We start from the raw sequence: 20847 nt of genomic DNA on the forward strand, positions 1-20847 counted from the left end.
GGAAGACATTGCACGTATGTTAATTTAACCATGGAGTCGTTTGTAAACAATAGACTGGATTTGCAGACAGGATGAGATTACATGAATGAATGAAGCAACACACAAATGTGAGTAATGTTTTTTTTTATATGTGATAGTATTGCATTGTAACAGTTCGTTTGACATCTATGGATTATGTGTACGTGTCTAACAGAACATACCTTAGCACGCTGTCACAGGTTGGAGAATGCTTTATTTGTGGTGTTCTTGGTTCATTCCTGTCTTGATGTGCGTTGTTCACTCTCTTGACTTGATATTTGAAGGCGCGTGCGCACGCGTGTGTGTGCGGTTATATTCATCGATCAGGGTCTTTAGTGCGGCACGCCAATCAAAACTGAGCATGTCTTGAGAGAGCCCCAAAACCAGGGTAGAAAATAGCCTATGACTTATTCATTATCTTTTTAATGTAAAAACCACACAAACGCAATAAGTTGACCTCAGACAACAATATAAAAAAATGTAAAAAGCCAGTTCATGACCCCTTTAAGGCTGTCACTCATCTCGCACTTCAGTGCGATCTCACAAAGTTCCATTATAATCAATGAAGCTGTCTACACTGCGCAATTAATCTCTTTGTTTCTACACTTTGTTAATGAGAGGTTTCGCAAGCCTACAGAACTCAGTACTGAAGAAAAACTCTGACGTTTTGAGCTGTGAGTGGATTCTGACTAAATGAAACACTCCTGATTGGCCATTGCGTTCAAGAGATCAACAAAAATGTGATTAGCTATGCTTACCGCTTTAAAAACACGTTGTAAATAGAAACATTTGATGTTCTCCAGAGCACAAACACAGATATGGACTGGAGCGTTTGTCAAATCTGTTTCGCCCATATGATATTATTACAGCATCAACTGAGGGTGCTCTTGCTTTCGTTTGACGGTGCTTAGCAATATATATTGTACATATCTGAGCATTAGCAACCCCCCACCCCACACACTGTCCCACCCACTTTTTAAAACAAAATTACGCCACTGTACATTGACTATATACATTATACATATATTGTACATCTTATATATCATTGTATTAGCAACCCCCCACACACACACCTGTCGCACCCACTTTTTGAAAATAAATTACGCCACTGTACATATATCTGATATAACATAGTTGTGATCCATGGCACTTAGTTCCTGACATTTTTTTTGTTCATGGACTTTCAGTTTGTTTTCATGTCACATGTTTCGTTGTTTCCCGCCCCTCGTCTGTTTCCCTGGTTCATTATGAGTTAATTTAGTTCAGCTGGGTCTCTAATTATCTCGTTTGTGTACACTATTTAAGTTGTTCCTTTTCCAGCACTCCATGTCCAGTTATCCGTTATGAAGATATGTTGTTGCCTGCCTGCTGCTTGTTTGTGATTAAACTACGTTTTGAACTTGATTAATCTGTATTCGTCTTCCTGCCTGCACGCACCCGTGACACCAACATATTCCTTGAATCATTTTAAATATTTTGCAATAGTTTGTCCGTCAATAACTTTGGTAATGTTTTGTAAGGGGCTGCACTCGGCGTTCTTTAAGACCACGCGTGCGCACAGCCGCGTGTGTGTGGACGGATGACTGTAGATCTGACAGACTTCAGTGGAGCTTCAGTGTGTGAAGATGTATGAGCGAACACAACTGTGTAAAGCTGCTGTCGGTGAGGCTGAATAACACGCCTGGACTAAACGGACCGAATTACTTCACAATATGAAGACGCGAACGGTAGCGCAAACTCTCTTTGACGTTATTTAGAAAAACTTAGGCTGCCTTAAAAACATTTATCATGCTACATGGTCTCTGCTACAGTGGAGTATTTACTACAGTTATTGTTGTTACTGCAAAATCGTAATCACCGATGAATATGGGATCTACTCCTGGCTTTCAGAAACTTTCTGCTATTCTGTTTTTTTTATTTTTTTTTTATATCCGCTGTGTCATTGGCAAGTTAACTATTAGCCTGATATTTTGGTGGAAACTATGGCTGCAAACTGAGTAATATTTGTCAGGGTTATGTTGCCAAATTAATGTTTGGGGAGCACGTTTGTATGGTAAAATTGATATGTATATAAATGCAATGTAATTTAAACATAAAACTATTTAAGAGCTTGTTTTTGCCATAAAAATGGTTAATTAGCCTACATTACTTTCATATTTTTCGAAATAATAGAACGTGCATTTTAGCTTCTTGCAACGAATCTACACTGTAAAATCACAACTATATTGTTCCATGAAGATCAAATTTAACCCTAAAACTTGAGGCTTTCCATGCTCATTTTTTAAACACAGCTGTTCATTCAGTCCATTGAACTAATTTCATTTTAAAGCTATACGTATCAAGTCTTTTTTGTGATCAGTTTCTTTGGCAGTTTATCATTTAATAAAGTGTCTTGCAGTGTACTTGTTTTGAGCCTTAAACAAAACCCACCATTACCCGTCTTGTTTTTGTTTTTTGTTTATTTGAATCTACAACCTATGACTAGTCATTTCAGTTGTATTGGCAACTGGAAGTTTTTATTTGATACATAATACTCATATTCACACAACATGCCTTAAAACGATCCTTTCATTTACTGATGCATGCATCTGTCAGCAGAACCATATGGAGGATAATTTGAGCATGCTTGATAAAAACAGATACAAAAATATTAATTAACTACATGTACTTACTATAGGGGTTAGGGTAGGATTAGGGTTTGGTTGAGGGTTAGTTGCATGTAATTATGCATAATGTACTGTTATTACTATGGTAACTACATGTAAAAAATAAGGACACTGTAAAATAAAATGTTACCAAATTTTGTTCTTTTTCCTCTTGTTTCAGCGTCATGGGATCATATTGATTGGTTTTGTAACCGTGCTTACAAGCTTATTATTCCTGTACAACAGCAGTTCTACCAGCACACCAGAAGATCAGATGCAGTCAGATGGACATCAGATGAATGTTCTAAATCAGCAAACACCCCACTTAGAAGGCTACAGCAGCGTCATTGATCATAAGGTGACTTACTTTCTTTGTGTCTGAAAAATGCAATCAAGCACTAAAATGATTAATATGGCACTTTAAAATGCCAATCAACTAAAAACTAATTAAGATGAAAATCTTACAAATATATTTATTTGACTAAACACACCAGTCTTGTGAGATCCTCTGTAAAATTAGTCCACTTGTAAGTTATAATGAATTAATTTTAATTGCTGAAATTTTAAAACCTATTTTAATGCTAGTTATTCCTTTCACAGGGACTTTAACAGGTCATTTTCTTCCTTTGAATGTTGCATTTAAAGGATTAGTTCACTTCAAAATGAAAATTTCCTGATAATTTACTCATGACCATCTCATCCAAGATGTTTATGTCTTTCTTTCTTCAGTGGAAAAGAAATTAAGTTTTTTTGAGGAAAACATTCCAGGATTCTTCTTCACATAATGGTTTTCAATTGCAACCAAAATGTTGAAGGTCCAAATCAATGCAGTTTCAAAGGGCTTCAGAGGTTCATGCGCGATCCCAGACGGTCATTTTCAAAAAATAAAAATAAAAATGAATATACGTTGAGTATGTCCAATGCAGAGATTACATCTTAGAAGGTTACAATACTTTGGTGTGAGTCACTATATTTTAGAGATGGTTCATAAGAATCTTGTCAAGAGTGTTATAATTTTTAATATGACTATGTGGTATGGGCTATTGCCAGTTTAAAAAAAAAGCAAAAACTGCAGAGTAGTTAAAATTGCTAGTGCAATTGTAGGACAACCACAAAGACAATTGAATTAAATTTATCAAACAAGTCAAACAAAAAGCACAGGTTATTACTGAAGATTGTTCTCATCTCTTAAATATTAAATTTCAGCTTTTACCATCAAAAAGACTGTTTAGGCAACCTCAAGCAAGGACAAAGGTGTATCAAATGTCATTTGTGCCAACTGCAGTTAGAATTTTAAATACTGGGATCTGAGTGTGAGTGAGGATTGTGTTACTTGTTGTCTTTTTATGTGATTTGTGTGATGATATTGAATGTGTTTCTTTGTGGTGAAGCCAAAGACTGATTTCCACTTGTAGACAATAAAGTGACTAACTATCTAACTAACTTTTTAACCTAAATTGGTCATCTTGCGCTGCTCTGCGACTTGCAATCACGTCGAAAAACGTCACACTAGACGTAGGTTTATCTATCGTTTCGCTAGATAAAACCAAGCGGCAACCTCCCGCAGTTTCTCTTGAAGCCAACTCGGATGTGACTTAAACTGCAATTCATCGACTAGCCGCTAGGGACAGGCTCCAGAAGGGAGCAGAATCGCATTGAGCCCCATGTTAAAATGCCCAACTTTACAGCAGAAAAAACACATGTTTATAGCCCGGTACAAATGATGGTTTTGGTCTATATGGCTAATTTTACCCTTCATGAAAACTGTGAGGGGGGTGAATTTTTTTATAATTCATTCGTTTACATTATATAAAGCCTTAAAGTTCTGCATAATTAAGGGCGTGGCCACTTTGAGTGACAGGCGGATAGCCATTTATCTGCTGTCTGTTAGTCATCGCGTCACCTCAGCTCCACCCACGTCCCGCCTCTTTGCCCATTTTCTATTATCCGGGAGTGACGCGCGTTGACAAGATGCCAACGGCCAGCTCGACCTTACTTTACGCTTCAAAACAGCTCTTCAGAATCCTATGGGTGACGTCACAGACACTACGTCCATATTTTTTTTACAGTCTATGGATAAAACCCTTTTCCCCGTCTCGAATTGCGGAGAGCAACTCTGAAGCCATTGATTTGGACCTTCAGCATTTTGGTTGCAATTGAAAACCATAATGGGGAGAAAAATCCTGGAATGTTTTCCTCAAAACAACGTAATTTTTTTTCGACTGAAGAAAGAAAGACATGAACATCTTGGATGAGATGGGGGGTGAGTAAAATATCAGGAGATTTTCATTTTGAAGGGAACTAATCCTTTAATGACTATAGAGTGACCTCAGTCTGTTCTGTTCTTTTCCATATCCTACATTTTATATGGAATATTATATATTTTTTGTAAATCTTACACAGACATCTGGAAAATGTTGACCGTTAAATCCATAATCTAATCTCTTAGACTGTATTTATCCAGGCTGTGGTCGCCTATTCTTTACCTTTTGCAAAAAAAAACATTTTCTTTACTAGAATTGAAATTTGCTCACTAGTGTATAAACCTATTAAATCATCTTTGGAAACGACATTTGGATGATAACTTAAGAATAATAAAGAATAATGGCAATGTGCAGCACCCTTAATTTTTTTTTTATCAAACAGTTTTGTCGCAGTTGCATTTTTCCTTAGTCGTCAAATAATATCCTCAGACAGATAAGCATTATTATTATATTGGCACTGGTGTCATATGATATGCAGTGCACTTTAATATTCAGAAGACTTGACCATTTTTCTTTCTTTTCGTCATCTTTTTCGGTCTTCTGCCTCTCTGCAGTTTTTCATGATAAATCAGGTGCAGGCCTTTAAAGCCTTTTAAATTACACTATTCAGTGATCCTATAATTTCTTCCTCCACTCCTGATCAGATAATGTGGAAAGCTGCAAGCAGGTGTTGTCAAGCTTTGGCCTCATCTTGAGGCATTGTAATCACCAGAACTATCAAGAATGTAAATCTGCCTCTCAGTTCTCTCTCTCTCTCTCTCTCTCTCTCTCTCTCTCTCTCGCTCGCTCATTCACTCATCTGTATACTGTCACAGAGGATTTGGCTTAACACTATCCCTATTAGAAATGCTATTTACTCTATTTGTGTTTAAAATCACATGTAGTTTTATGTATGGGGTGTGTGTAATGAGAGATTACTCATGTAGGTAGGCTATATAGGATGACATGTTTTGATCATTAAAGAGCTAGTTCACCTGGAAAAATGAAAGCTCTGCATAATTTACAACACCCCCCCCCCCCCCCCCCCTTTATGTGGAAGATAGAAAGACATTTTGGATGAATGTTCACACTGCTCTTCTCTATATATTTAAAGTGGATCAGGGCCAAAGAGTGTCAAGCTCCTTAAAGAACAAAGGAGCACCAAAATGCATCTTTATGCACTGTATACTATAGCTTTGTGTCAGGAACAGAAGCAGTAGAGTAAGGAACATAGTATAGAGGATATGCATTGACATCACTTTTCCGCCAGAACACGCCCCCTCAGCCGGACTGATTGGCTAAAGAGCTGCTGCATGGCTGGAATTAATAGGGGAAACTGCGAAAACGTGAGTAAAAAAAATGATTATCAGTTTAACTAAAGGTTGGACCCGATATAAGTGTTCCTTACAACATACCAAAGGTCCAGGAATCGTTTTTCCGGACATTTATGTGTGCCTGATTTCGACGCCGGGGAAATACACAAAGCAAATTTGTCTGTGAAGACTTTATATAAATACAATATAGGTACAGGTAGGTCTAAATCTGGGTGATGACTTACATCAATGTTATATATATTGTGTATACACCGATCAGGCATAACATTTTGACCTGTGGTATCTGGTACCAATAGGTTAGCAGCAGATCCTTTAAGTCCTGTAAGTTGCATGGTGAGGCCTCCATGGATCAGACTTTTTTTTTTGTTCAGCTCATCCCACTCATCCCAATAAGTAGTGTTTGCTTGGGTGTATGCAACATTAAAAGTTGATTTTAATGTTTTCATTTCTGTAAGGCACTTCGGGGCAACGGCTGTTGTTTAAAAATGCTCTATATAAATAAAATTGCTTGCTTGCTACTGGTATGGGCTGGTATTATTAAAGTTTAGCTAGTTGGACCTTTTCAGGTTGAAGATGGACTCAAAATCGAATTTTATGCAGGACAATGCTCCATCGCATGCATTGAAGTACTCCAATGCGTGGCTTGCCAGTAAAGGCCTTAAAGATGAAAGAATAATAACATGGCCCCCTTCCTCACCTGACCCTATTGAGAACTTGTGGGCTCTTCTTAAACGGAAGATTTACGGTGAAGGAAAACAGTACACCTCTCTGAACAGTGTCTCTGAACAGTGTCTAGCGTGAATGTGGTTGCTGCTGTACAAAAAGTTGATCGTCAACAGATCAAGAAACTGACAGACTCCATGGATGGAAGGCTTATGACTGTTATTGAAAAGAAAGGTGGCTATATTGGTCACTGATTTTTTTTTCCAGAGAAATGTGTAACAATTGTTTGTTTCTCACTGTCCCAAAAGACAAAAATGACTAAAAACATAAATATATTAAGACCTTGAAGCAGATAAGAGGGAGAAACACACAGAAAGACATCATATGTGCCGCTCAAGTGGTGCTTTCCTTGCCATCAATGCTCGGATAAAACACACGTCTCCTTCCATTAAAAATAATGCCTTGCGGTGGATGGGATATACATAAACCTAACAACATACATGGCATAATTTTTTGTGAAATGAATGACTTATCACGAGAAAAAAAATAGTTTTAGTCGCATAACATCAGTTAATGGGAACGCCCGTCATTTCGCAATATTTTTTTATCGACTTTTCTGTACACTGTAAAAAAAAAATCTGGTCTCCAATTGAAAATTTTCTAGTGACCGATCACATCTACCTTTTTTTAGTTGGCCAAATTGAATTTCTTCTTTAATTAAACTGCATCAATTCACAGAAATTCAATTTGGCCAACTTAATTTTTTTTATAGTGTAATGGAAACGCGGCTACTGATGAGTGTGCTAAGGCAGGACCAAACCATTTCATGCAGATACAGGGGGGTGGTCGGTCAATATGGATGTTCACTTTTTGGTCAACGGCGATATTTAACTTTTATTGCCAAAATAAGTAAAATCAAAGACATCATTCATTTTATTATTATTTGAAATATACTCAATGATGATGGTTTATATAGTGTATAATATAATAACATTTTTAAATGAGTTTTTACCTATTTGTTGGGGCCCCTGTCAGTCAGGGGCCCATGATGACTATATAATATATAGGGTATCATTTTACCCCAAAGTTAAACTTATTGACACAAAATGATAACCGCAAATCCACGTTTCGCTGCCTGGAGTCCAGCTGTTTCTGTGAATTGCAGCGATCCATTGTGCTTTTTGATCTTTGCTGTAGCTTTCAGCAGTTTGTAAAAGTATATATCAGATATATTTCTTGTCAAATCTATTTGTACAGTCAATCTCAACAGTTTTTATCCTGTTTTAGATGTGTTTTGTGTATTTTTTGCGGCATTCACGCTGAAAACCAGTCCTGCCACTCTGACATCATGTTCACACATGCTCGACAGTCATAGTCACTGTTCACTTTTTCTGTCTGGAAAAGAGCAGCTTAGACGTTCATAAATAACAAACAAAGAAAGTCACAATAGTTTAGAAAGACCTGAGGGTGACAGGAATTTTTGGGTGAACTATCCCTTTAATGTGGGTGGAATGAGATATAAAGCATCTTAATATAAATCATGTAAGAGAACTGTTATTCTCATTATGCTTTTATCTTTGTCATTTAGATTTGACCCTGAGCTCTGCTCATCAAAGCATGTTGACTCTTACTGACAGACGTAGCTCTAAAGTCTACCGGTTTTCATTAGTCAGAAGAGCACTCTTATCCTAGCTAATAAGAGCTCCAGGATTCAGAGACCGATTTTAATGGATACTGCGTGGAAGTAATTTTGTATCGTATTAGTGTAAATGAACAGCCAGCGTAGAAGATGGCTAAATGAACATGGCCAACAAGTCTTTATCACAAGCATCCAAACTATCAGTGGGAGGAAATGGTTTTCCAATTTCATTTCACCCTGAAGAGTAGCCGGAAAACATGCAGAGGATCTGTCTGATGAGAAAAGCTCATTTTGAATGGTGGGATGGCTATGATCCAATGTCAACCTACTTTTTGGCATTTTAGCTAATTACCTAAACTTTTAAACATAAGATATGATGAAAATTAAGTTTTTAATGTTGTTTATACAGTATGTCTATGGTACAAAAGACAGTCTCAGAAATGCGGTTTGAAACCACCCGTTTTCCTACAGTCACAAACATGTAACCAATCCCATCAACATGTGGGACGGTCCTTTTCTCCACTGACTTTCTGTGATGTTCAAAGCGTTTTCTAAGGATGCTGATTTTTAGAAAGCAGCTGTCTGACTCTGAAATGGTGAACGGGAACATGGTTTCTGTAACATTAGCAACACATTATTAGCTGTTTGTTAACGAAGTCTAGCCAAAGGCTAATCAAATCAGTTACCATTATGTATCCGGCGTTTGTTTTTGTGTCATTCACTGAAATGCAAATTTAGCTGCAACCAGGTGATTTTGCATGACCCACCTTTTCCCACACTGCGACCCAAAAATAGGTTGCGACCCACAGTTTGAAGACCCCTGATTTAGTATATGTGGATCCATGAATATATAAATTATAATGACGTATTTTTACATTTCAGCCAACGCTTCATTAAATGTACCGGTAATTATTTAAAACAAATAATTTAATATGAATGCAATCTGCAGCTAATCTCAAAATTAATATAAATTCTTCATACTTTACATTACAATGTTGTGTTGCCTAAATTAACTTGTTGTATTTAACTTTTATCTTTCAATTTAATAGACAAAATAGTATAGAATTCAATATAGGCCATATGTTATCAGCTTTTTATATTCCAAAATTATAGTCCAAAATGTGTATATTGGTGATTTTTTTTTATTTTTTATGCTAGCTAATGAACTTGTAATGCAAAAGTTCTGAAACACAGGTTAACCTCATTCAAATGATCCTTTGTATAGGCAATATGTTTGTCCATAAAGGATAATGGCCTAAATCCACCCTTTTTTCTCTTGGAGATTGCTGCTAGAGTAATTATGATCATATGTCCCACTGGAGAGAGCTTAAGAATGAGGATGTTAATGAGAGAATAATAAGTGTGGATGGTTATTTACAGGCCCTTTTTTGTGCTCTCTCCACTGGGCTGTTGTCTCCATGGAAACAACCCTGTTTATCACAGCAGAAGAAATCTAATAGAGAGTCTCTGCAGCTAAGAGCCAGAGATACCCGCATGGGAAAGGGTTGTCTGAGGGGTACTGAGGGTTCACGTGAATCATCTTACATAGTCACAGGTCTGTCATGAGGTCATGTGTAAATGAATTAAATTAGTTATTTTAGCTCAACTATAAAATTAATTAAGTTTATTTTGCATACATATAAGTGCTGTGAATTATATTTTTGTATTATGTTTGTAAATTAGGTGAACAGTTTGTATTTACTGGAATATTGATTAAATGGGATCTGGATTCATGTTCTGAGCTGTATGCTGTACTTTAGTTTTTAAGTACTTTGTATACACTCACTGACTGAGGCAAATCTTTCTCTCAAATGAAGGTTCAGAATGCTTTCCCTTGAATCTTTTCTCATGGTTTGGTTCAATGCCTTACTGTTGATTATGCTGGAGGGATTCAATAATGGAGCTAAAGGTAACAATAAAGGTAAAGAGAGTCTTTGTTGGACCAGGGACTGTGATCTGTTGTGCCTTTTCAATGTGTTTCCATGTATTAATTTGCCGGTGATCTCATTCAGATGCATGCAAATCATTCACTCACCGTAGGTTTATCCTTTTGTCTTTTTTTCCTATCATAATTGTAGCCTTTCATAATAGTAGCTTTTAAATTTTCATATAAATGAGTACCCTGGAGAAATCTCTTCTATGATGGACATGTTTACAATTTGTAAATTAAAGTCATTTTGATATTTAGGATATGTACTATGAGAGTCAAAAATATCTTGGTTCTTGCTTGGTAGTTTAACTGTCTGGAGGTAAAAAGAAAAAAAGTCTGAAAGTCTTAAAAAAGAAATGTTGTTCTATGTAGGCAAAATCTTTTATTGTCATTTCTGTGAAAATATAAGCAGTGATGCAATTTTGTTTTAAAAATATTATTAAATATTGTTGTTTAACATAAAAAAAACATTGAAAGGAATCCTTTAAACCCCTAAATTATTATTTTTTTTTAAGGAAAGAAAATAAATATTTTGACCTTTTTATGAAAAAGCAGTTTTTGTTAAAGAAATGGAGTAAGAAAATGATGACCCAGAAAACATCTTTATATCTGAATTTTTTTTGTGCTTTTTTATTTTAGAATTTTGAACATTTAAACTATATATATATATATATATATAATTTGAAAATCTGGAATCAAGGGTGCAAAAAAAATAAACTTTGACAAACTTGACAAAATCACCTTTAAAATTGTTACTACTACTCATAATTTTTTTTATATATTTACGGTAGAAAATGTAAAAAAAATATCTTCATGGAACATGATCTTTACTTACAACCCCAAATCAGAAAAAGTTGTGACAGAATGGAAAACGCAAATAAAAAAAAGAAGTGATTTCTAAATTTACTTTGACTTGTATTTCATTGCAGACAATATGAACACAAAATATTTCATGTTTTGTCTGGTCAACTTCATGTCATTTGTAAATATGCATCCTTTCCTGTCATTCAGACCTGCAACACATTTCAAAAAAAGTTGGGACAGTAAAGCATTTACCACTTTGTAATGTTGCCATTCCTTTTCACAACACTTAAAAGACGTTTAGGGACTGAAGACACCAAGTGATGAAGTGTTTCAGGTGTAATTTTGTCCCATTCTTCCTGCAAACAAGTCTTAAGGTGGGCAACAGTACGGGGTCTTCGTTGTCGCATTTTGCGCTTCAAAATGCGCCACACATTCTCTATTGGAGACAGGTCGGGACTGCAGGCAGGCCAGTCAAGTACCCGTACCCTCTTCCTCCGCAGCCAGGACTTTGTAATGTGTGCAGAATGTGGTTTTGCATTGTCTTGTTGAAATATGCATGGACGTCCCTGGAAAAGATGTCTTCTTGAAGGCAGCATATTATGCTCCAAAATCTCTATGTACTTTTCAGCATTAATGGTGCCTTCACAGAGGTGCAAGTTACCTTTGCCAAGGGCACTGACACAACCCCATACCATGACAGACCCTGGCTTTTGGACTTGTTGCTGGTAACAGTCTGGATGATCCTTTTCTTCTTTGGTCCGGAGCACACGGTGTCCATTCCTCCCAAAAAATACCTCAAATACTGATTCATCTGACCACAGTACACGTTTCCACTGTGTGATGGTCCATCCCAGATGCCTCCGAGCCCAGAGAAGTCGACGGCGCTTCTGGACACTGTTAACATAGGGCTTCCTTTTGGCACAGTACAGTTTTAACTGGCATTTGTGGATGTAACTACGTATTGTGGTACTTGAAAAAGGTTTGCCAAAGTAGTCCTGAGCCCATGTGGTGATATCGCTTCTAGATGAATGACGATTCTTGATGCAGTGCCGTCTGAGGGATCGGAGATCACGGTTGTTCAGCTTAGGCTTGCGCCCTTGTCCTTTACGCGATGAAATTCCTCCAGATTCCTTGAATCTTTTAATTATGTTATGCACTGTTGAATGTGAAATATCCAAATCTCTTCCTATCTTTCTTTGAGGAACATTGTTTTTAAACATTTCAATAATTTTCTCACGTATTTGTTGGCAAACTGGCGATCCTCGGCCCATCTTTGCTCCTAAAGGATTAGACCTTTCTTGGATGCTGCTTTTGTACCAAATCATAATTACAATCACCTGTTGACATCACCTGTTTCAAATCACATCATTATTTAACCATTTTACCTCATTACTAGCCCTAAATTGCTCCTGTCCCAACTTTTTTTGAAATGTGTTGCAGGTCTGAATGACAGGAAAGGATGCATATTTACAAATGACATGAAGTTGACCAGACAAAACATGAAATATTTTGTGCTCATATTGTCTGCAATGAAATACAAGTCAAAGTAAATGTAGAAATCACTTTTTTTTTTGCGTTTCCCATACTGTCCCAACTTTTTCTGATTTGGGGTTGTAATATCCTAATGATTTTTTGTCATAAAAGAAAGATCTATCATTTTGACCCATAAATGTATTGTTGGCTATTGCCACAAATATACCCGTGGGACTTATGACTATTTACTTTAAAGAAAGTGACCACTTGAAATGTTATTAGATAAAAAATCTTTGTAGAAATTGTTTTAAAAATGTAAATGTTTTCCAAAAGTGTATGAAACCAACTTGAATAAATGACACTATGTACATCTCAAACTTTTCATTGTCTCCATCCTCAGCCTCTTAGGATGCATTGCAGAAGTTGTGCCTTAGTGACCAGCTCTGGTCACATGACAGGAAGTGATCGAGGTTCAGAGATTGATCGCGAGGAGTGCGTCATCCGTATGAACGACGCCCCAACAAAAGGCTACCAGAGGGACGTGGGCCAGCGGACAAGCCTGCGTGTGGTCGCACATTCCAGCATGCAACGTGTTCTACGAAACCGCCTTGAGCTACTCAACTCCAGCCAGGACACCTTCTTTATTTTCTGGGGGCCCGGAAACTACATGCGACGAGACGGTAAAGGTCTCGTCTACAACAACCTGCGCCTGATGAAGCAGGTGATGCCTAAACTACAGATGTATGTCATCTCACGGTTGAAGATGTTGGATTTTGATGAGCTTTTTAAGAAGGAAACAGGAAAAGACAGGTGAGGATGGAAATATTTCTTTGTTTTGTAAGTTGAAGCACGGTGGATTATTAGAACCATCAAAGCTGGAAAAGTTTGATTCGGGTAAACGTACCTATTAAGCTCACCAAAGTCTACATTGAGACATTTTAGTACACAGGGTATTGGTTTGAGTACAAGAAGTTATGTTAAGATAAAATATGAATCTCTTACTCAATAATGTTTTATTTTAAATGACAAAAGCATTTCAATTAAGATGTACATCATTAAATGCAAAAAGTCTGGCTGTGCTTAATGGGTACATGTTTGTACCCTTTACACCCCTGTTGCCATTAAGCTAACGAAACATTTATTTTAAACAACATTTTTAAAGAATAATTTTATAAAGATTAACTTGAAGTGACAACCATCAGTTAATATTTAAAGTCTGTTTATGAATTATTTACATAGACGTTCAATGTGGATGAGCTTAAAGGGAGCACACTGAGCTTAATTGGAGTAGCAAAAATGTTTTTATTAATAAATATTATTAAATTAAATGTAAAAGGACAATTTTTCTAAATAAATAATCTAGGTCATATGAACAGCTATTATTGAAAATATCTATGAAATTCTTATTGATGTCACACTGAAGCTGTGATTTTCATAGTAGTGACCCTTTAAGCTCACCTTACAATAATATGAAGTCTTTAAAAATTACAGCAATGTAAAACCAAACCACAGAACATCAATAAACTGTAAATGTATAATATAATGTATTTAAATGCCTGTGAAGTAATATATTAGTGTAGCACACAATCTTATTGTTACGGGTGTGCAGGCAGGAACAGGCAAAGACAGGTAGTAGAATACTCAAACAACGTTTAATACTAAGAAGACTCAAATATAACAGAAGCACACCTAACATATACGTACACAAACAAGATCGGACAGAGACTGAAGGAATGGGAGGAACTTAAATACAAACACAGATGACTAACTAACGAGGGGCACAGGTGATACAGATGAGGGTAACTAAGGGAACAGACAAGTGGCGGGAAACTCAGACAAAGGAACATGTGATAACTGAAACCAGGAAGTACAAAACACAACAGAGACAGACAGTATATGTGACACTTATACAGCTAGTAAGCTAACAATGTTCTGCAGCATCTGCGCTATGTTGCTAAAACTATCTTTTGGATCTAACTGTAATTATTTCCCACATCCAGGTTATAATATGCAAAAGTCTAAACCTTAATCTCTTAAGTTTGCAGTAAGAAGTTATACTTATCCAAAATAAAGGCTTAAACATCTAAAAAAAATGCACATTTAAGGGGCTACTCTGCTGGTGAAAGTTTTCAGACAGCTTTCAAAATGGCCGCCAGACAGTGTGAACACATGAATAAATCTCAGTGTGCAATGGTCTGATGATTAGCTTGAAATTACAGGAGGTATATAGTAACAAACACATAAATTGGTTTAGACATCAAGTAGGAAGATAAATTATTTTCTTCTTTTTATAATCTGAGCTCAAAGATAGTAGTGTGCTTAATGGTTACTTGAGCTTAATAGGTAAGTTTACCCTATATCTCTATCTATTTTGTACCACTTGCTGCACAACACTGTTGAAACTATATAGTTTATTTTAGAATTACTTATTTATCTTAGCAAAATCAACTAGGATATTATTATATTTGTAAAACCAAATTAGCAAATAAAAAAATGCAATTGACTAACATGAATGTTATCAAAAATGTTATCATGTTTCTTGATTTTGTGCCATTTGCTGAAAAATAATGTGTATATATACACGTGTGTTATAAGAATGTATTTCTGTGTGTAAGTACATCACGTCATCACACCAAAATATTGAATCAGCTATATTATTATTGTATTTGTTAAATCAAAATAGCGCCATCATTTTTTTTTTTAATCAACTAGCTAGAATAGAAAGATAGAAAGCAACTAGCCTGAGTTGATCAGCTAATGTGTCAGCGTTTTAATATGCCTCTGGTCGTAGAGCTTTTTAGATGAATGCAGAGGCTTGTTAGGTTGGGTAGAATCTGCAATCTCTGACCCAGTTCGTTTGCTGGCTTTCATGGCTGTAATACGCTGTTTTCCTCCAACTGGCATCCGGGGGTGTCGAAATACTATTCACTCTCTGAAAGAAAGATATAAAAGCTATCACTGGGAATCTGGGATGGTACCCTTTAAAAAGGTTCTATGTACCATTTATGTACTATTATGTACACTTTTGGGACCAATATGTACCTTTGAGGTACTTATATGGACTCACCTCTCAAAAGGTGTACCTTTTGAAAGGGTACCGCCCCAGAGACAACTTGGTGTGTCGGGTAAATTGGCAGTGTGTGGAATCACACAGACCAAAACAAAAACAGACATTCCGACACACATTTCAAAGTAGAATAACATGGTGTTATTCTGTTAATTGTGTGAATTTAGCATGCTTCCTAAATATCATAATATGCTATTTTTCTGCTTTAGTACAGTCAAAAAAAATTACACACAGCAAGACAGCAACTTTAGCTTTTAACATTAAAACTGGGGTAGGAGGAAAATTATTTAATATTCTCAAAAGATTAAACACATGACCATTAACCAATTTAAAAAAACCTGGGGGAGCATATTTTAAAGAGAGCTGGAAGTGTGACTGCGGGAGGGTTTGTTGACTAATGTGCAGACCACCAGAGCCTGCTGGAGGGTTGATATCGCTGGCCCACAGCCACAGGGCACATGGCTTGGCATCAGTGCAGATTAAGGGTTAGTACAAGATCAGTGCCAGCTGGAGACAGCTGCCAGCTGGGATGTACCCAATCAGACACAAACTGCTCAGGGCAAAACACTCACATGTTCTTAAACTCTTGGGTTTTTTTCGGTCAGTTTGTGGGTCTATTATCTCTTTTATCTGATTATATCGCTCTTATCTCAATCCATCTCCCATTGTGAGTCATTCAATGGAACTTGTAAACATGATGCTGAAAATGGTTTTCCTTAAAATATCTAAACATGTTTCCAAGGAGACAGCATGCATTTTATTTCATATATATACATATACATATACATATACATATACATACACACATATATACACTAATCAAGCGTAATATTATGACTAATATTTTGTTGGTCCCTCTTATGCTGACCTATCGAGGCAGGGAGTCCACTAGACCCCTGAAGATATGATGTGGTATCTGGCACCAAGATGTTAGCACCAGATCCTTTAAGTCCTGTAAGTTGTGATGTTCCTTGGATCGGACTTGTTTGTTCAGCACATCCCACAGATGCTCGATTGGATTGAAGTCAACACCTCAAACTGGTCTGCGGCTATGCAGCCCCGTACGCAACAAACTGCGATGCACTGTGTACTCGGACACCTTTCTATCAGAACCAGTAATAACTTCTTGAGCAATTTGAGCTACAGTAGCTCGTCTGTTTGCTCGGACCACAAGGGCCGGCCTTCTCTCCCCACGTGCATCAATGAGCCTTGGCCACCCATGACCCGTTCGCCGGTTTACCACTGTTCCTTCTTTGGACCACTTTTGATAGATACTGACCACTGCGGGAACACCCCACAAGAGCTGCAGTTTTGGAGATGCTCTGACCCAGTCGTCTAGCCATCACAATTTGGCCTTTGTGAAATGTGCTTAAATCCGTACGCTTGCCCATTTTTCTTAGCCTGACGTAGTCATACTCAATTCTAGTCAGAATGTGAGTCTGATTCTGCTCCGTTGGGCTGTGATTATGGGGCGTGTTTCAACCGAACTAGGAAAGACCTCAATTGGATAGACCTACAACCAATCAGAGCAACGGAGCGACGCATAACGTTAGTTGTCAAATGTCAACAGAACTCAACTGCACTGTGTTGCCATGTCCGCGGGTTGAAGCGACCCCAATTATGTGATATCCAGACCCAGGAATGCGATTTTTAGCTGCCAGCCCTGCCAACATAACACATATTTTACCCCCCAAATGCCTTTTTTCCCGGATAACCCCCCCGGAAAGCTATTGGGCTTGTTTTTGGCTAGTTTTGAGGAACGTTAGCAATTGGGCGGGTTTTGTTGTAAAAACTTGGCAACCCTGTACCTGCACGCATGCTGGAATAAGTAGCCTAACGTTAGAAGAAGAAGATGAGTGTAAACGATCTTTGCCGGTGTTGTAAAAAAATAATTTAAGGATACACAGAGTACTTACCAACACGATCATCATTTCTGAGAGAAATAGTGAAGGTGAATGCATATACGAACAAGTTCTCCGTTTAGGATTAGAACAAACTCAACCCAAGCGCCTTTGATGACGTGGATGATTACGTTACTGTTGATCATCTGTCCATCATCGTCTAAAGCCCGCCCTGACAATTTCATTGGTCCGAACAGTTTCTGTTCGGGCATAATTACTTCTCTATGGATCAAGTCCAGACCGAACTGCCCGAGTAAAAATGTTGTGGGCGGGGCTAAGTTCGGCTGGCATTCAGGCTACATTTTTCCTGCTTTTAACACATAAACTTTGAGGGCAACATGTTCACTTGCTACCTAATATATCCCAGCCACTAACAGGTTCTGTGATGAAGAGATAATCAGTGTTATTGTGTTATTCACCTGCCTGTTCATAATGTTATGCCTGATTATATATATATATATATATATATATATATATATATATATATATATATATATATATATATATATATATATATATATATATATATATATAATATATATATATATATATATATATATATATATTAACAGCTACATAGATGTCCTCTTTCTTGTTTGTTTTATGCAGGAAAAGGTCCAATTCATGGCTAAGCACGGGTTGGTTCACCATGGCAATCGCTATGGAGGTTTGTGACAGAATCGACGTCTATGGCATGATTCCTCCTGAGTTCTGCAAGTGAGACTTTCTTTTTTGATAATCACTATAATTGCTGTTGGATCACTCTTGGGTTTACCATGATTTCATTCAAACTTCATCACATTTTGGTGGTTTATGACAGATTTAGTTACACGTGTGACTTTTCTTCTCAGGTCTCCCAAGCCCTCGGTGCCGTATCACTACTATGAGCCTGCGGGGCCGGATGAATGCACCATGTATCTTTCCCACGAGCAGGGCCGGCACGGCAGTCACCATCGTTTCATCACAGAGAAACGTGTCTTTGCCAACTGGGCACGCATGTTCAACATACACTTCTATCAACCTGACTGGAGACCGGCGCCTGTCACAAAGAACAGCACAGACTCCTGAGGTTCGAACTTTGGGATGCTTTTAGGAGTGTGTCCTTTTGAGGAAAACTGAATGTTTTAACTTAAACATTTGAACTTGAACACATTATGAATGATGATGTTCTTTCTAAAGGATTGAACTTTATACGATGTTGGACATAGACTTTTTTGATGAACATTTAAATTGCAAAAACTGAAATGTTCAAAGATTTGGTTAAATGTGAAAGGAAAGACTGTATATTATTCACATTATTTATTAATTGTTAGATTTTACACAAAATCTGTTGCTCCATCAATCCATAAAAAACATATATATTTTTTCTGCAGTCATACACTATGGGAGTAGTGAAAAGCATATTTTTCTTAGGGTGTGCCTTTAGCCCTGTTGTACCCTATGCCTTATGATCCACATTGGTTCATAATTCAGAAAACTGGGTTACTGTATAATTAAATCACATTGTCTGTTTCCAGCAATTACTAGTTTGATATCCAGGCCATATTGTTCTCCCGGAGTAATTTCATTTAAATTATACATAGAGCCTCACTATTTTTTGGCACTTTTAGAGTGTCAATCGGAACCATTTGCAATTTGTGCATTTTCCAAATGAGTCTTTTGTTTTCATAGGGCCTTGTTAGATTTGTCTGATTTAATTGTTGTACATAGAAAAAATATGTTTATCTCTTAAATTAAGCTGTAAATATAGATTTATGCAGACACTGTAATGTTCTCAGTAGTTCTAGTCTTTCCTCTAGGACTGTACGTAAGTAATCAATTTCGAGACCTTTTCCTTTTTTCCTTCCCTTGTCATATAGTTACATATATTTCATGTTTTATGCTGTCTTGACGCATTGGCATGGAACTAGCTTAAAGGGTTACTTCAACGATTTAGCATTAAGCTTTGTATCAGTAGAAACCCGGTAGTATATTCGAATATTCGTGCTTCCCCCCTCATATTCCCCTGAGACGAGAGATTTATGTATTTTATGTCTGGAAAAAAGTGGTTAGGTTTAGGGGCAGGGTTCGTGTAGGACCTTCATGCTTGCTTTTTTCTTTTGTACAGATTGTACATTTTCGAACAATTCACATAGTACAAATTTATATGAAATCGCCCTCACATAGTTATTTTTTCCTGGGAGATTGGGTTGGTCATATAGTATGATGTTGTTTCAGTAGAAGCTCTGATGGATTCTGTGAAGGGTTTTTCAAAAGATTTGTCATTCTTATTCAAACCGATAACTCCTGAGTTTGCTAGTCTTTTGAACTATGAACCGGATACAAGTTATGGCTACTAACGGACTTGTTAATTAAAGCTGCAGTCCGTAACTTTGTCATTACGTCACGTCTGTATACATAAAGAAGGAGTCCGGCTAGTAAGCTATAGCGCATGTGAGGATGCTGCAGGTGGCGGATCATTTACAGCCTTTTCTCACAGCAGTTTATTATTTTGATGGCAGATTGTAATCCAGAAAGGTCCAAGCGACGATCATCAGGCATCAATTGGCAGACATGTTACTTACTTGTTCAGATGACATTTTTGGGAGAAAATTCTTATTTTGGTCATACTTTCAAGACGTAGAATCTGTGATTCCGAAGTACAGTACCCACACCGGTGCGGTGAATGAATGACAGCTACACATACTCCTCAAAACATTTGATTCATTCGATACACAACCCGCGTAAAGATGATAATTCCGCAAATAACTGCAAATGCTGGTTTCAAACAGAGGTGGCAAAAAGAGGCAACACTTATGCACTGAAGCTTTAAATTATAGAACTTGCATTTATTTTAATATTTATGACCTTGCATGAATGCACCACCATTCTTAGACTATGTGCGACCCCGTTATTTCTTCAGTTTGAAAACTTTTGCAAAGATTTTAAAGGTGGTTGTGAATTGCAACCGTCCAACGCTCACCCCCCCTCCCCTTTCGGAGCACATAGAGAAGCTACAGTGGCCGACACACTCGTCCGAGAGAGCAGAGAGTAGCTAGCGCTCTGCAGAGAAGTTTGTCCGTTTAGGGCTACTGTAGAAACATGACGGCTCAAAATGGCGATTTCACTGTAAGGGGACCCGCGGTGTATG

General features: G+C 37.3%; 1 protein-coding gene across 3 annotated transcripts; it reads left to right on the top strand.

The window, feature by feature from the left end:
* The first annotated feature begins 1477 nt into the window (after positions 1-1477).
* Positions 1478-19351, top strand: st6galnac5b (ST6 (alpha-N-acetyl-neuraminyl-2,3-beta-galactosyl-1,3)-N-acetylgalactosaminide alpha-2,6-sialyltransferase 5b). Of its 3 annotated transcripts, XM_079826708.1 has the most exons (7): positions 1612-1745; positions 2845-3021; positions 6177-6252; positions 10360-10463; positions 13150-13559; positions 18327-18434; positions 18569-19351. In XM_079826708.1, exons 4-7 carry the CDS (start codon positions 10440-10442, stop codon positions 18783-18785), a joined length of 759 nt encoding a protein of 252 aa, XP_079682834.1. In that variant the 5' UTR covers positions 1612-1745; positions 2845-3021; positions 6177-6252; positions 10360-10439; the 3' UTR covers positions 18786-19351. The 3 variants fall into 3 exon arrangements, with proteins under 3 accessions (XP_079682832.1, XP_079682833.1, XP_079682834.1); XM_079826707.1 differs by lacking the exon at positions 10360-10463 and having other exon boundaries at positions 1544-1745; XM_079826706.1 differs by lacking the exons at positions 6177-6252; positions 10360-10463 and having other exon boundaries at positions 1478-1745.
* Positions 19352-20847: the final 1496 nt, after the last annotated feature.

Source organism: Gobio gobio (assembly GCF_949357685.1).
Source record: "Gobio gobio genome assembly, chromosome: 10".
Classification (NCBI taxonomy): Eukaryota; Metazoa; Chordata; class Actinopteri; order Cypriniformes; family Gobionidae; genus Gobio; species Gobio gobio.

Bases quoted from the DNA above. Each gene is read 5' to 3' on its own strand.
- st6galnac5b (XM_079826706.1), top strand. The intron at 13,560-18,326 runs GTGAGGATGGAA...TGTTTTATGCAG, and splicing joins AAGGAAACAGGAAAAGACAG to GAAAAGGTCCAATTCATGGC. The intron at 18,435-18,568 runs GTGAGACTTTCT...TTTTCTTCTCAG, and splicing joins ATTCCTCCTGAGTTCTGCAA to GTCTCCCAAGCCCTCGGTGC.